Genomic DNA, 16252 nt, shown 5'->3' with positions numbered 1-16252 from the left:
AGCTCATCACAGCGGTCAGTGCGGTGAAATGATAAGATTGCGAAAGAGGTGAAAAACTGGCTTTGGGCCTGGTTTCTCACCTCTTGTGGTCTGAACAGCCCTGGATTTCCGGCATGACTTGTGACTGCGTGGGTTTCCTCTGGGTGCTCCGATTTCCTCCCACTGTCCAAAGATGTGTGGGTTAGGTTGATTGGCCATGCTAAAAAAAATGCCCCTTAGTGTCCTAAAATGCTTAGGTTAGAGGGATTAGCGGGTAATGATATGGGGGTAGGGCCTTGGGAAGGCGGCGGTTGGGGCAGTTTATTGGGCCAATAATTGGCCCGGGGGGGGGGGGCGGAATTCTCTCTGTTCCGTTGCACAGAACATAGAGATATGCGCAATAGTGCACTCTAGTGTGAGCAGCTGACTTTTCAGCAGGAATAGACTCCATCCACCCCCTCTACTGCATGAATCACACTTTTTTGCACTTAGTGCCATATGATCACTGAGAAAAATGGATGTGATTCTCTCCCGTTTTCATGCTCATTTGGCTCATTTTTAGTAAGATTGCACCCCGCCCGGTGTTTCGTCGTAAAATATTGACGTAGATAAATATTATGAAAACTGAAAAACTTAAAAAAGGAGACTTAAAATGTTAAAGGTGAGTCAACATTGTCATTCCCAATTAGAACACCACACAATGCAGTTGTGCATTTACACAAAAGCAGCAATGTAACATGGATTCAGTTAACAACCCTGAACGTCAGGTGGCCCACAGCCAGCATTGTGGGATGCAGCAAATCATAGAAATCTTACAGTGCAGGAGGAGGCCATCCGGCCCATCAAGTCTGCACAAAGTCTCTGACAGGGCATCTTATCCAGGCCCCTCCCCCACTCTATCCCTGTAATTCTACACATCTACCATGGTTAATCATAGAATCATTGAACCCTACAGTACAGAAAGAGGCCCTTCGGCCCATCGAGTCTGCACCGACCACAATCCCACCCAGGCCCTACCCCCATATCATTACCCGCTAATCCCTCTAACCTAAGCATCTTAGGACACTAAGGGGCAATTTTTTTTAAGCATGGCCAATCAACCTAACCCGCACATCTTTGGACAGTGGGAGGAAATCGGAGCACCCAGAGGAAACCCACGCAGACACGAGGAGAACGTGCAAACTCCAGACAGACAGTGACCCAAGCCGGGAATCAAACCTCGGACCCTGAAGCTGTGAAGCAGCATGCTAACCACTGTGCTACCACGCCACCGGTTAATTAAATCGATCTAATTTATAATTCTTGGGGCACTAAGGGGCAATTACTATGGCCAATTCACCTAACCTGCACATCTTTGAACTGTGGAAGGAAACCGGCGCATCCAGAGGAAGCCCACACAGGGAAAACATGCAAACACCACACAGGCAGTCACTCAAGACCAGAATTGAACCCGGGTCCCTGGCACCGTGAGGCAGCAGTGCTACCCACTGTGCCACCTAAAGTCTTGCACTGCTGCATATTAGACATTATTGAAAGCAAGCAAATAAAAGCTTGCCAAGCAACCCATTGAACTTGGTGAAAACTCAATATAGAGTCTTTGAAATGTTAGGAGAGAGCTAAAATCTTCTGAATGCTCTTTTCTAAAGTTAAAATTAAACCTTGAGGGAATAAAGTTCTCTGGTTGGCAATGCTAACAGTATTACCAAGGTCAGTCAACTGCTCATAATACAACACAGGTACCAGCTGGGGCAAAAACAACACAGAAAGAGGCCAGTCAGCCCATCAAGTTTATGCTGGCTCTCTATAGAGCAATCTAGCAAACTCTCTCAGCTGAGGAATGGTGCACCAAAGTATTTCCGCAGATAAGAAATGAGGGTCTTCAGGATAGTTTGAAGAAAAGGATTCACAAACAAATGAAAACAGTACATTAAAATGTCCCAATTTAAACCTAGAATTATAGAACATTATTAAAAAGTACTCCTTTCCTAATTATAAATGAACAGGCACTTACACATGTTTTGCTCCAGAATTCATTCTGAGATCATGCTTGATCAACCTGATAATACATTTCAGGTCATTGGCTGTACATCTGGAAGACAGAAAAGACCACACTGTAGTTTCATTCAGAAGAACACAGGGAATAAAAGCAGTAGATTCTAAAGTTCCTCAAGCCAGTTCCACCATTTAATGGGATCTTGGCTGAACTTTAACCTCAGTTCTACTTTGCCACCTAATCTCTATACTTCACAATTTCCTTATAGCCCAAAAATCTCTCTCAGCTTTGATTATGCTGTATTCGAACACTAAGCAACCTAGCCCTCTGGGATGCAGAATTCCATAGATTCACAATCCTCCAAGAAATCGCTTCTCATCTCAATCCTAAATGGCAAATCCCTTTAGACTCATCTGCCAGGAGATCAGTCACTTGGCATTTACTATGTCAAAGCCTCAGAGCCTTACTTGATTCAGAGTGCTCACTTCTCATTCTTCTGAACTCCACAAAGTACAGGCCCATTCTATTCAATCACCCCTCATCCCAGAGATCAATCAAGTAAACTTTCACTATACTTGCTGGAAGACTAATAATTCTTCCTTTTGGTACAGAAACCAAAATTGGCAGTGCAATTTTGTGGTCTTATCAAAACTCTATGGAATTGCAGAAATAATTCCTTACTGCTGTACTCCAACCCTCTTGCAAAACAGGCCAATATGCTACTTGCTCTCCTAATTGCTTGCATTGCTGACGATGTTCTGTGTACAAGGACATCCAAATCCCTTTGAACACTGGCAATAGGCAATAGCTTCCACGAGTGGTAATTAACAGCGATCTGCCACTCCATGCTGACTTACCGACACAAATTTTTAAAAGCCTGTCTCACCTGCCCAAGCTTCTGAATGCAGGCTGGGTGACGTTTAAGCAGTAAAACAGACCCATAGCTCCAGCTACAAAGTGTTGAAGGCAAGGAGCAAAGGAGGATGGCAATAGTTGCCTTAAAGCAGGTATGTTTAAATGTCCCATTGAAAATACCAGGTCAAGGACAAGAGAAGTGACTAAGATAAATGAATGGCAGTCTGAGGTTGTTATAAACAGTTACATTGAAATTAGAACTGTTTTTATTTCTTCTATCTCCTTCATAGTAATTATTAATATAACATTGGCAGAACTATCTTAGGTTAGCGATTTAAATTGCTTTATCAGATGGTTCCCAGTGAAGCACAATTGTCCAGGGGAAGTTCATGCCTCTGGACAATTATTAGGTAAATACTTCCACCCTTATCTGGGAACTTCCAAAAGGGATTCCCCAGTGCATCTCTGGGGTACCCCCATTCAAATTTGATACTGGAGGTTACAGACCATTTTAATAGTTTCTCACCATTTAAAAGAAAACTTTCCTCATTGTATCAAAGTCAATAACCACACATTTCCCCAAATTATACTCTATCATACATCACAGAACCCCAGCAGTGCAGAAAGAGGCACTTCGGCCCATTGAGTCTGCACCGAAAACAATCCCACCCAGGCCCTACCCCCATATCCCTACATATTTTACCCACTAATCCCTCTAACCTACGCATCCCAGGACATTAAGGGGCAAGTTTCTAGCAAGGCCAATCAACCTAACCCGCACATCTTTGGACTGTGGGAGGAAACCGGAGTACCCGGAGGAAACCCACGCAGACACAAGGAGAATCTACAGACTTTGTTACTTGATGTGCCAGGTCATTGGTCCTAGCCCAGTTGAAGTGGAGTCAGTCCACAATGGAGCAGCTGCCTCTTACCCGAGGATTTGTGCCAATGCTGGGAGTCCGTCTCCCACACAACTCTTTGAATCTGTCTCCTTCTTACCTATCTATTTCCCTTTGCATGTTTCCTATGTTCTCCTCAATCTAGCGTTGTACTGTCAGCAAATTTGGATATATTTCACTTGGTCCCTTCATCCAAATCATCAATATGGATTGTAAATAACAGAGCACAGACCCTTGCAGAATCCCAATAACAATAACTCATTATTCCTGCACTGTTTTTAGTGCTTTAACAAATTTTATATCCATGATAATATATCACCATCACCCTCATGAGCCCTTATTATCTTTCATACAGCTTCTTTTTATACTAGACCCAGTGTACATGAAAATGATTACATTAGCTTTGTTCCTTCTGTCACATTCTGCTCATTACCACACTAGCCTACAATCTTGACTTTTCTCTTGAGATTTTCAATGTTTCTCTACCCTGAACTTACCACCCCTCCACAGCCCCATTTTCTTTTAGTTTAAAACCCAATCTACAGACTTTGTTGCTTGATGTGCCAGGTCATTGGTCCTAGCCCAGTTCAAGTGGAGTCAGTCCACAATGGAGCAGCTGCTCTTACCCAAGGATCTGTGCCAATGCTGGGAGTCCGTCTCCCACACAACTCTTTGAACCATGCATTCAACTCTGAACTGTTTGACCCAATATCAATTTGCACAAGTCTCAGGTTGTATTCCAAAGATTAATAGTTATGAGGTTCTACTTATTAATTAGAAAATAACTCCTCAGTTGCCCTCAGCACAACCTCATTCATATTCCTATCCCAAATGGACCAAGGCACCTGCAACGTCCCCTTAAGCTCCAAGTTCTCTTCCAGCCATGAGAAAACACCCTTAATTGTGGCACCGGGAATACAACACAGCCTTTGAGATTCCCAGTCACAGCTGCAGAGAACAGTATCTATTCCTATATCATTTTATATTTTTGATTCACAAAGGTCAATCATTATACTAAAAGGACACTAACTGGAATAGAGAAAAAGGAAAGTTTATTGCATGCATTCAAACTGCATGTCAAAGCAGGTGGTACACTTCAACGGTAAGTCATTAATTAGGAATAGTGACTATAACATGACTGAATTTGAAAGGTGAGAAAGGAGGATTGTACAGGTAAACTTTGACAGGATGAGGAAGAAACGAGTTGATCAATCTATGGACCAATGCTGGAATTCATTCACAAAGCTACTGAGTAGAATATCAAAGAAATACACAAACCCTCCACCCACAAACTCTGAGATGATGCAATTGTGATTCCTTTAAGTAGATGGGGCCAATATAAAACAGAAAGAGAAGGCTCATAAAAGAGCAAAGGACAGTGACAAGAAATTCAAATCCAGAGCCTTGCTGATAGTTTGGGTGGCATTTCATTTGGCCCTGCTGTACACAAGGAGTCAGTATGGACCCTTCAGAGAAATTGGTCAGGCTATGTAGCTGCAAGAATTAGATAATACTATATTTCAAAGATCAGCTATTAAATTGTTTAGCATTAAGATTGAACATTTATTGAGTTAAATTAATAACATCCACTCAATGTTTACTGTTGTGCAATTTGTTCAATAAATATGCTTGATAATTAATCTGAAACAAGGTCTGATATTGTAATGCTGCAATTTATGAAGATCTGAAAAAGATCCTGCAGAGATACTGGATAGACTCAGCATCTGAACAGAAGAAAACGTTATCTGTGTGTTTAATCTGGGCACATTATTATAGGTTATCCAAGTATAAAGGTCAGTGAGGGTAATCTAGAGTTGAGGAGTCAAGACCCTGTATATAAAGTCACAATATACAAAATCTGAATTATCAGAGTGGGATAGAAAAAAGACATCTTGTACTTGTTACAAGCTGCACAAATGGAGAAAGCAACGAGAGTCTAAAGTGATGGATGAGGTGTCAGTAAGCTGACTTTGTCCTGGAGGGTGTCTATCTTCTAGTGTTGTTGGAGCTGCATTCATCAAGTATTTCATCACACTCCTGAACTGCATGCATTCAAACTGCATGTCGTAAAGCAGGTGATACACTGTGATGAAAAGTAATTAATTAGCAATGAGTAAGCTTCTTGGAAATAGTGACTGAATTTATTTTGTTTACTTGGGCCTTGTACATGGTGGACAGATTTGGGAAGTCAGGAGGCAGGTTACTCACTCCAAAACGTCCAGCCTCTGATCTGGTCTTGACACCACGGTATTGGTATAGGTCCAGTTAAATTTCTGATCAATATGATAGTAACACCACCAAATGTCAGGAGAAGGTGGCTAGATTTGTTCTTGGAGACTGTCATTGCCTGGCACAAATGTTACTTGCCTCTTAGCAGCCAAAGGTTGATAATGATGTAGGTCCAGCTGTATACAGACACAAACTTCTAAATTATCTGATAAGTTGCAGTTGAAACAAAACACTGCAATCATCAGCAAACATCCCCAGTTGTGACCTAATGCTGGAGGGAAGGTCATTGATGGAGCAGAGGATGACAGTTGGGCCTAGGACAACATCCTGAAGAGCTCCTGCTGCTCATCTCTGGGACTGAAATGACTGGCCTTCAATAACCATTTCCTGCTCTGCTCCATCCGTCAGTGAGGAACTTACCCCAATTCCCACTGACTTCAGTTTTTACTGGAGCTCCTTGAAGCCACGTTCAATCAGATGCTGCCTTGATGACAAGGGCAACAGCCACCCTGATCACATTGGTAACTAAATGCCACACGATAGAACTGTCAATGACACTTTCCCTCACTTTGTAGATAGCAGAGTAGACTGATGGGGTGTTTGGATACGATCTGTCTGGCTTTTGTGGGCAGGGCTTACATGGACAATTGTCACAAAAGTGCTTCATTTTGGCTGTTTAGGAACAGCTCAGTTAGAGGTTCAGCTAATCTGGACCACAAGACTTCAGCACCGCAATAAGGATGCATTCAGGGGTCATTATCTTTGCGTTATCCAGTACACTTCTCTGAATAATACATAGAAGGAGGTGCACCGACAGAGATGGGCTGTGATGCTGAGGACCTCAGGAGGACTTCACTGGGGCGCTAGACATCTCTAAAAGCCAAGACTTACTTTGAAGCAATGATCTGAAGCTCCTTCTGTTGGTCTTCTTCTCTGGTCATTTTCGACAGCTGGGTGAGAGCTGCCTCCACCTCCTGAATTGTCATTATGCTTTTATGAGCTGGACGGAAACTCTGACTCCCCTCAAAAAAGATGCGCACAGTTTCAGAGACATCACCCTAGAGTGAAAGCAAGAAAGATTTATTTATTTGGTGCATTTTGCAACATTATGGTGTTCTCAAGAGAAACACAACTGCATTGCCATTGAGCAATGGCTAGTATTTAAAGAAGATACCAATAAGCATGAGTAATCAAACAGCCAAAATAAGAATAGTCTCCACAAACAGCATGGAACGTGGAGCTACTTGCTATGCCGGGGTGGGGGGGGGGAGAGAGAGAGAGAGAGAGAGAGAGAGAGAGAAGGGGGGGAAGAGAGAGATATGAGAGAAATGGGAGGGCAAAAGGAATTGATTGAAGGGTTACCTTGGCCACTCTAATAAAGGGGATTTTCACAGTAACTTCATTGCAGAGTTAATGTCAGCCTGCTTGTGACATTAATAAATAAATATAAAAACATTCCCTAGCAGTACAAAACCTCCTGGCTGCAGACCAAATTGGGAATAGTGCACCACCTGGTGGTAGGACACAGTGAAAATAAATTTCTGATTACCCTGGGCAGTGTCCCTTATCTTCATATATAAGCCAGTTTCTGAATCAAATGGGAAAGTCTTCAAATAAATATAGACAACGAAAGCTTGATTGGAAAAAAAATCATTCCCAGTCATGTACAAGACACAGGCAGGGAGCATTCACTCCCTTTTCATCAATGTGCTTAGTTTTCATTGTCAGCGCTGGGTTAGAATATTTTCACATTTTTAAATATAGGTGCAATTTTTTCGTCAAAGTCCAACAACCAAAAAAAACTGTTAAATTTACAATAAAAGTGAACAACAGTACAGATTGTTGCCTGCCTTCATTTTGGTGTTTGTACAAAACTTCCATCCATAAGTCGCTTGTGTACAGCTGTAAGGTTGCAGCACAAATGCGACCAGTCAACGTTTATTTATAAAAAGGCCATTTTATTGGACAGCTTTAAACAATTTGGACTGCCTTCTGAAGCACTCCAGATTGCTCCTTTCATTCTAACAGATTGCCAGATTTATTCTGGTGCAGTTTGACTGAGCCTGGCAGCCAGTGCTCCAAATGAAATGGGTTTGTGCAGTTACACCCCAGTTGTCAGTGTTCGAGTACACAACACAGGCAGGCCATTGTTGCAAAATGTCACGCTGCAAATCTCTGCCTAAAACAGCCAACAAAAAAAAAACAAAACTTCCAATTTAGTTTAGCTAAACTGGAGTTTCCAGGTCTTAACTGAACACTGCCTTTCTGAAAGTTTATATTTATTTGCTTAAATTTCCTTTATACAGTAAAAAAGTTTTTCAATGGTGGAGCTGGTGAAAGAAACACACAAGAACTACACAGAAGGTTCAAGATCAATTCTCAGTCTCTGCAGGGTCAATCTTGGTTAGCAGTAATCATGGGGCTACTGAACGTGACAAAAGGCCAATTCTAAAACCCCCCAGTGCCCCGACACACTCCCCGACACACAAACCCACCTCCCACCACCCCCCAGGACAGAAACAGACACACAAAATCCATGCTGCTGCGCACTTTCGAGATTTGTAAAATGAACCATTAGACAGAACATCCACTGGTGCCCAGCGGATAATATCCCAGTACCTTCAGAAAAGCAAGGTGGAGAAGGGGGAGGAAATTACATCAAATGTTTGCGGTTTCGGCTACACTATTTACACGTTAAAAACCCTGGACATAATTTCACTTAAACATCCCTCAGACTGACACTATGCATTTGCAGTTACAATTACACTTAGGTTTTAAAAATAAATTAAATCTTGTAAGTTTGGAGGAAAATAATTTGTTCCGAAGCTAACTTTTCAGCAGCCTTCAGTTTAAAAAAAGCAAGTTGAAGCAGACAGTGCAGCATACACACAGCTCTATGTCATGGTGGAAGGGAATATTGCATTTCTTTTTGTGTTTCCGATCTGCTATTTTTACAGTACAGCTTGGTCTGTCGCCAACACCACCCTCCCCTCAACCACACCTCCTCCTTCATGGTGTTGTGTTTTTCTCTGCATGGATCTCTCCTGTGGCTTTTCATCTCTCATTAATGACATACTTACCCCTCTTTCTAGGAATAATACTGCCAACGAACTCACTAGTCATCTTCATTGCACCAAAAAAAACTTTTATCTAGTAGTTTGCTGCTCACTTAACTCCTCATCTCCTCTCTACAACTAGTGTATTTGTTGATTCTGCTCTTTTTCACTTTATAACTTTATTAAAATATCTTTCTATTTTTTAGTGCCTAGTTTTGATCAGTGCTTCATACCAAAAAACGTCTTCACTTGTATTTTCTCTTTACACACCTGCAATACCAACATCTTCTCTCTTTACACGTATAAACGGACCTATTCCACACTTGCTGTTTTTATACAATGCCAACGAGTTTGAGCCAAACATTGAAACGAACCTGCTCCAAGTCTCGCACCATATCGTCCAGGCTGCAGTTAAATATCCGACTGAACAGTTTGACGATCTGCTTGTCACTCAGGTTGTAAACGGTTTTTACCACACCAGGTAAGAGTAATTTTATGGTGAGGTAGACATCCCCATGGAATTTTCCTAGAAAACAGGTTATCACATCAGGCACCATTATATAGCTTACATTGAATTGTAACTCTATAATTCCATCCACATTGCTGTTAGGGTACAACATCTAATCACCAGGAAGAATTTCTCTACCAACCTTCAAGTTCAAATGTCATTTAATTTAGGCATCTATAGGAGAATTCTGACCAATCACACAAGCCAAGTATGAATAAGTCTCAGGGTAGATGAGAATGTTAACACTGGTGCAAGAGATTGAAAAATAAGTCATTGCCGAGGAATATAAAACAGTTCCTGGTGTATTGTGCACTTAAATACAAACTTAAGTTTTAAAGTTTACCTTACAACAACACTGCAATTAAGTTACTGTGAAAATCCTGAGGTCGCCACACGCCGGCATCTGTTCAGGTACACTGAGGGAGAACTTAGCATGGCCAATGCACCTAAGCAGCACATCTTTCAGACTGTTGGAGGAAACCGGAGCACCCGGAGGAAACCCATGCAGACTTGGGGAGAATGTGCAGACTCTGCGTAGACAGTGACCCAAGCCGGGAATTGAACCCTGGTCCCTAGTGCTTTGAGGCAGCAGTGCTAATCACTGTGCCACCGTGCTGCCCTTAAATTCCCCCAGTTCTTCTCCAGGCTCAAAAATAAAAGGAAAGAGCTGGAAAACAGGCAGCATGCACGGTACTGTACACCAACACAAGCCCCCGCTTCAATGTGGGGGAAAGTTGGTCTGCTTTCCCCAGCCTGGCAATGAAACTACAAGCCCTGCTCTTGACACAGTACAGCTATGAGATTGGTATCCACCACTTTCAGGCAAGCCTGTCTCATTTATGACACTGAGGCAACTTATAACATAGGAAGACCACAATGTAAAACAGATCAATACAAGTGGAATAATTAGCAATGGGCAGATTACAGTTTCTCGAACACAGACTTTTAAGAAAAAAATCCATAACCACATTAATGAAAATTAAATGGTTTACTAGGGGCCACAGATTTACACAATCTATGCGAGATTGTAAAGAGATGGGACTCACCATCCCCACCTGTGCCCTTCCTCAGAAAGTCCTGGATGATCTGTGTTTTAGTATTATAGCTTGGCTTATCTGCAATCATGGCACAGAGCTTTCTGAATTCCCGCAACGAGCAATCCTTGTGATTTGGGTCGCACACCCCAACTGACAGTGGACCGCTGGAGGTCGAGGGCTGTTCATCAGGGGATCCTGTTTTAGCTGTGACGCGTGTATTTTTATAAAAGCAAAAACAACACAGGAAGAAATATCAGTTGCCACAAATGCATTACAAGTCAAGAGGTCTGTAAGAGAAAGTTAACAGTTTGGGTGATGCCTTGCATCAAGATGGCCCTTACACAAAACATTCATCTACGTTTCTTACCTGGCTGCTGACTGACAACACAGAGAACCTATTTTAATCGAGAAGAAATTGCACTTAACACTTGCTTCAATCACTATTCTGCCCCTAAATTCATTTGAATAAGAAAAAATGCCTTTTTACAGCACCCTTACATTGAAGTTACAGAACAGAAAGAGATAAGACTGTGTTGGTGTAGCTGTGGCTTCAGTTCGGAAATACTGAGGGAAATGGGAACGGGCCCTGGGTGGGATTGTGGTCAGTGCAGACTTGATGGGCCGAACGGCCTCCTTCTGTACAGTAGTGATTCTATGAAATCAAGAATCACACGAGAATGAGGAACTTAAAAAAAAATACTGGAGAAGTTAATCAGACTAAAAGTCAAAAAATGCACTGGATCTGGAGGCCAGTTTTAAAAGATAGTGGGCGCAAAGATTCTGATCTTCCATCATTCCAGATATTTCCCATGGGATTGGAAGGTAGCAGGCGTGACTCTACCGATCACAAAAAGGAGGGAGAAAACAAGGAATGCCACATTGGTAACAAGGAAAACGTTGGAATGTATTACGTTAGGGATGTGGTAACACAAGTCAATACATATGTATGAAAGGGAAGCAATGTTTGTTCAGAATTTTTATTGAGGAAGTAATTAGCAGGGTTGATACAGAGGGAAGAACTGGATGTAGTGCACTTAGACCTTTAAAAATTATTTAATCAAGGTGACACTCGAGGTTATTAAGCAAAATTGAGGCATTGGGGAAAATGGATTGAGGGTTGGTTTGTGGACAAAAACAGAGTAGGAATAAATAGGATATTTTCAGACTGGCAACGTACAACCAGCAGGGATCAGGGCTTGGCCCTCGCTATTTACATAGATATTAGGTGAGAGAAATGAAGGGTCATGCTCTCAAAAATAAGGTAAGAAGTCTGACAACACTTCTTACTGTGTTTACCCCAGTCCAATGCCGGCATCTCCACATCTCATTTCACATCACATTTCGGCACTGAGCTGAAGTGAAATTATTTAATTTGAAGGGGTTGTGAATGTTTGGAATTCTCTGCTCAGTTGCTGAGTATATCCAATACATGAGTTAGATTTTTGAATACAAAGAGAATTAAATGACATGGGGATAGGGGAGATGAGGTAGAAGATTAGCCTTGGTCTTACTGAAAGATGGAGAGGGCTCCTGTTACTATTCCTTATGTTTTGTTCTTATGGCTAAAATTGGCTCCAGCACTCGACTGTAGAGGTGGTTAGAGAAAGGAGTTGTCACTCATGGTCAATGAATGCATGTGCCATCGTTAGGCAAGAATAAAACAGAATTCTGCTGCGCTGTCAGCTACTTTGAGAGAGTCAGCATTGTGAACAACAGCCAAAATACATTAAAATGTCAACAAGATAGATACAAGCTACACTGCAAAACACAGTACTCCTTCACTGCCAACCAGATGTTTCTGGTGCTCCAGAGAAAGCTTCACAAGTGTACCATCTGGTATACCATCCTCTCTTGTTTCTCAAAATGCAAGAGAAACGTTTAAAGTTGACATCCACAGGAGATACATGGGAGAACAAACAAACATTCATGTGTCATTTATTTCAATTACTGTTGTTAATAGGGTGCAAACTGATTGGTAAAGGCATCTCATTACTGAACAAGTCAATAAACTCTGATCAAAGAAGAGCAAACAGATTGGTAAAGAGTAGGAATAAATAGGATATTTTCAGATTGGCAACGTACAAGGCTCTTCTTTGATCAGAGTTTATTGACTTGTTCAGTCTCGCAGCGCTTCTCCCACATAACCCAGTGTCCCAGCTATCCCATATTTATACTCAAAAACAATTAATATTCATTGTCTGTTTCTCTTAACCTTAACAATGCAATTGACAAGGCATCAACTAGCATTACGAAAAGACAATTAGTGAAGCAGTGTCCCCTTACCTGAGAATCCAGAAAATTTACGAGGCGATGGAGTGACTGCAGCTGGTTTATTCTGAGAGGGTTTGATTTTTGAAGACAGCAAGCCATTCTTGACTGCAAGTTCTAGCAAAAAATTTTTAAAAACATATTAGAACTATTCCCATAAACTTGTTAATTTTCCATTGGGATTGCTAATCATTTGTTTTTAAAACAGGAAGATCGGGCACTATGTAAATGTTCCCTTGACATTTCAGAAACTAGCATAACCAGAGCACTGCATTGGTGCATTTCCTGAATTTAGTCACCAACATTGACACAGATACTCCTGAATAAGGCAAAGCTTACTCTCACTTTCTTATGAAGGAGCTACCCCAAATGTCCAAACATTTGCCTTAGTGACTGTTCTTCATGTGTGAGCAGAAAACAAACAACGTTGGGGCTATTTAATCAAAGGTCTGGTCCTGTTCTCATCTAACATCCATTCATGTTTTCTGGGAGGAATGATGGATAGTGACCAGGAACATTGGCTATTTCCTGCCCAATCCCTCAGCCGAGGGAAACTAATCCTAGGTTCTGCTCAATACAGACTAAGGCTCAACTGCTGAACTTTCGATCAATCCAGCTTAATGTACAACCAAGGAATACGCTTCAGCTATTAAGACTTTGGAAACAAGAGTGTAAACAACAAAGCGAAACAGACTGTATGATTTTTATACAAAGTATAACCCACTCTCCAGGTCTCAGCATCCTGACCTTTAATGTGCTGGTTGATCAGATCTCTCTCTGCATCCTGAAGCTCTTCATAACCTTCTAGGTCTGTCAAGTCATCGATTTTCTTGGTACTTAGTCGGGCGCGTTCCAGCTTCTCAAACATACATTTGACGTGGTACCATTCCTTCATCTCCGCTCCCTCAGAGAAAGGGTTTGGCATGATCCTGCCAATCCGCACCAGTCCTTTTGGGAGTTTCTCCCTGCACTTCTTACAGCCAGCTGTGCCACGCTTGGCATAGTCCACACAGTACCTCTGCACGGGCATCCCTGCTTCTGATGTGCACAAGGGGCAGCTAGGGACCCAACAGAAAGTCAAAGCAATTGGGTTGGAAACACGCAGTCTCAGGCCTCGCTTCACTGCAAGATGCACAGAGAAGGGATGAACAAGCCAAACTTGGTGAGAATATGGGTGCAAAGTGCAGCTTCTCTGGCTTTCAAGCACAGATCTTTCTACTTGACTCCGTACTGGACAAATCTTCTTGAGTCTGATCAAATGCTTTGTAATGTGGGAAAGCAGCCTGTACATGGAATTCTCACAGTTAACTGCAATTAAAAAGGAGAAAAAAAAACCTTAAATAAGACACGACAGCTCATCATATTACATGTCACTGTTATCAGGTTAGTCAGAGGGCAGGCTGATTTGTAACTAGATCAAACCAATTAATGCACAAAATATCAAACAGTCTCAATCTCCCAAGATGCTGTTTACAGACAGAAAGCTGTGCCGAAAAGCAAATTACTGGGGAAGCTGGAACCTGAAACCAAAAGAGAAAATGTTGGAAAATCTCAGCAGCTCTGGCAGCATCTGTCAGGAGAGAAAAGAGCTGATGATTCGAGCCCAGGCAACCCAATAACTCAATAATTTAAATCCTCTCACTTCATTTAACTTCATAGTCCTTCTTACAAAAATCACCATGCAAACTTATCTTGGTTAGTGGACTAAACATAAAATAATTGTTTTAGCATGTAAGAAAATTGCAGCTTACAGGCGGATGTGTGCGTGTGTTAGTACAAGCCTGTGTGTGCGCATGAACATGAGCATGTGGTGGCCAGTGAACATGAGTGTGTGTGTGTGCACGGATGTGCGCGCACAGGTGCGTGCACACGTTAGCGGAGGCGCATGTGCGTGGGCCCAGGTGGGCCAGGGCGAGACCAGACAAGCGTGCGCGAGCGTGTGTATGCACGCAGCATGCGAGCGAGTGTGAGCCGCTGCATGCGTGAGCCTGTGCGAGCATGCATCCATGCGTATGCGAGCAAGCATGTGTGTGTGTGTGCACATGCATGCACATGAGAGCTTGTGTGTATTGATGGTGGGATGGATATCAGTCTTCTGCAATAAATTGTCTTTGTTGACTATTCTGACTGACTGGGAAAACTCCTCCTTTTGCCACCTCTGATCAAAGGAGATAGGAGACTGTCTTCCGATTCTTTCATTATAAATCACATCATGGATATTCATATATCCTCTGAATTGTGCTTCATATCTAAAGATGATTTAGACTTTCAGCATCAGCTTTAAACTCACCCAGGTTGTCAGAATTAATCATTGTCTACTGTCTTGTTAACTTTTCCTTTATGTTACTCTTTCCAACCTGAAGATCCATGTCTTTCTTGCAATATTTTTGCCATAACGTTACATCAGTGTTGGATTTTGCATAACAAAGCCTTCTTTTGCTCTCAAAGGACAACAATTGACAGTTTACATGTTGGGAGTTTAACCCATTGGTAGTTTAAAGGCAATGAAGAAAGGCAAGCAAAATTAGAATATCCTTCTCAGCACAGTCCAAGAGGTTTATGTTCAGGATGATTAGAAACACTGGTACACAAATCAAATCAGCAGACGCAACACATCTTCCCAAACAACATTTCAGACACATTCCAACACGCGTTCAGATAAGCTCTGACAAAGGGTCATTCGACTTGAAATGTTAGTTCTATCGTGTCTCCATAGATACTGTCAGATCTACTGAGATTTTCCAGCATTTTCCGTTTTCATTTCAGAGACATTCCTGCTCCATTTGAAAATTATAACAGTCACTTGAGGGAACTCCCCAGTGTACAGTATTAGTGTATCATTGCTGAAGGTGCTGAATACAATAATCAACCAGGGAGGCCAATTACCTCAGAAAACGAGCACCGCAATACTTTCAGGAATGCTCGGATCCTCGAGGATCAACCAATACAAGTAAGATGTCAAACAGGATCAGAGATGGTGGATAATGTCACCTAACCTCTTATCAATTGTGTACTGGCATTGCTTGTGGCTTCTTTGTGAAAACGCTGAGCAAAAGCCTTAGGGAAAAATCAATTAATATACATTTAGTTCCTTCGTGAAGTAACCTATTGACAGCTTCCGTCTGGGAGCACAATGAAACCAGCCATGATGACTTCTCTCTTAATCAGTGTTCCCGAGTGATTTTGGAACACAAAACATGATGCTGAAACAAGCCCCAAATACATATTACAGCGTCAGTTCCAGCTCAGTCATAAGGTTCTAGACTCAAATCCTGCTCCAGGGCTCGAGCACAAAATCCAAGAGCAACACTCTCAATGTAGTACCTCAAGAGGTGCTGCACTGTCACAGGCACTGTCTTTCAGATGAGACATTAAAGTGACGCCCCATTTGCTCAGATGGATATATGAAATCCCACGAGGAACAAAGG

General features: G+C 42.0%; 1 protein-coding gene across 5 annotated transcripts in view; it reads right to left on the bottom strand.

The window, feature by feature from the left end:
- Positions 1 to 16252, bottom strand: part of lig3 (ligase III, DNA, ATP-dependent) — a 60805-nt gene that overhangs the window by 25882 nt on the left and 18671 nt on the right. For all 5 annotated transcript variants that reach the window (XM_080183868.1, XM_080183869.1, XM_080183864.1 and 2 more), the window contains exons 2-7: positions 13572 to 14132; positions 12840 to 12941; positions 10566 to 10760; positions 9386 to 9537; positions 6847 to 7013; positions 1991 to 2068 (exon numbers count right to left, since the gene is read on the bottom strand). In XM_080183868.1, coding sequence (XP_080039994.1) covers positions 1991 to 2068; positions 6847 to 7013; positions 9386 to 9537; positions 10566 to 10760; positions 12840 to 12941; positions 13572 to 14115 — 1238 coding nt within the window. In that variant the 5' untranslated portion in view covers positions 14116 to 14132. The remainder of the gene's footprint in view (positions 1 to 1990; positions 2069 to 6846; positions 7014 to 9385; positions 9538 to 10565; positions 10761 to 12839; positions 12942 to 13571; positions 14133 to 16252) is intronic.

The sequence above is a fragment of the Carcharhinus amblyrhynchos genome, unplaced genomic scaffold, assembly GCF_965287045.1.
Source record: "Carcharhinus amblyrhynchos unplaced genomic scaffold, sCarAmb.v2.hapA scaffold_453, whole genome shotgun sequence".
Classification (NCBI taxonomy): Eukaryota; Metazoa; Chordata; class Chondrichthyes; order Carcharhiniformes; family Carcharhinidae; genus Carcharhinus; species Carcharhinus amblyrhynchos.
The sequence above is the reverse complement of the archived record's forward strand: the minus strand, read 5'-3'. Positions and strand labels throughout refer to the sequence as shown.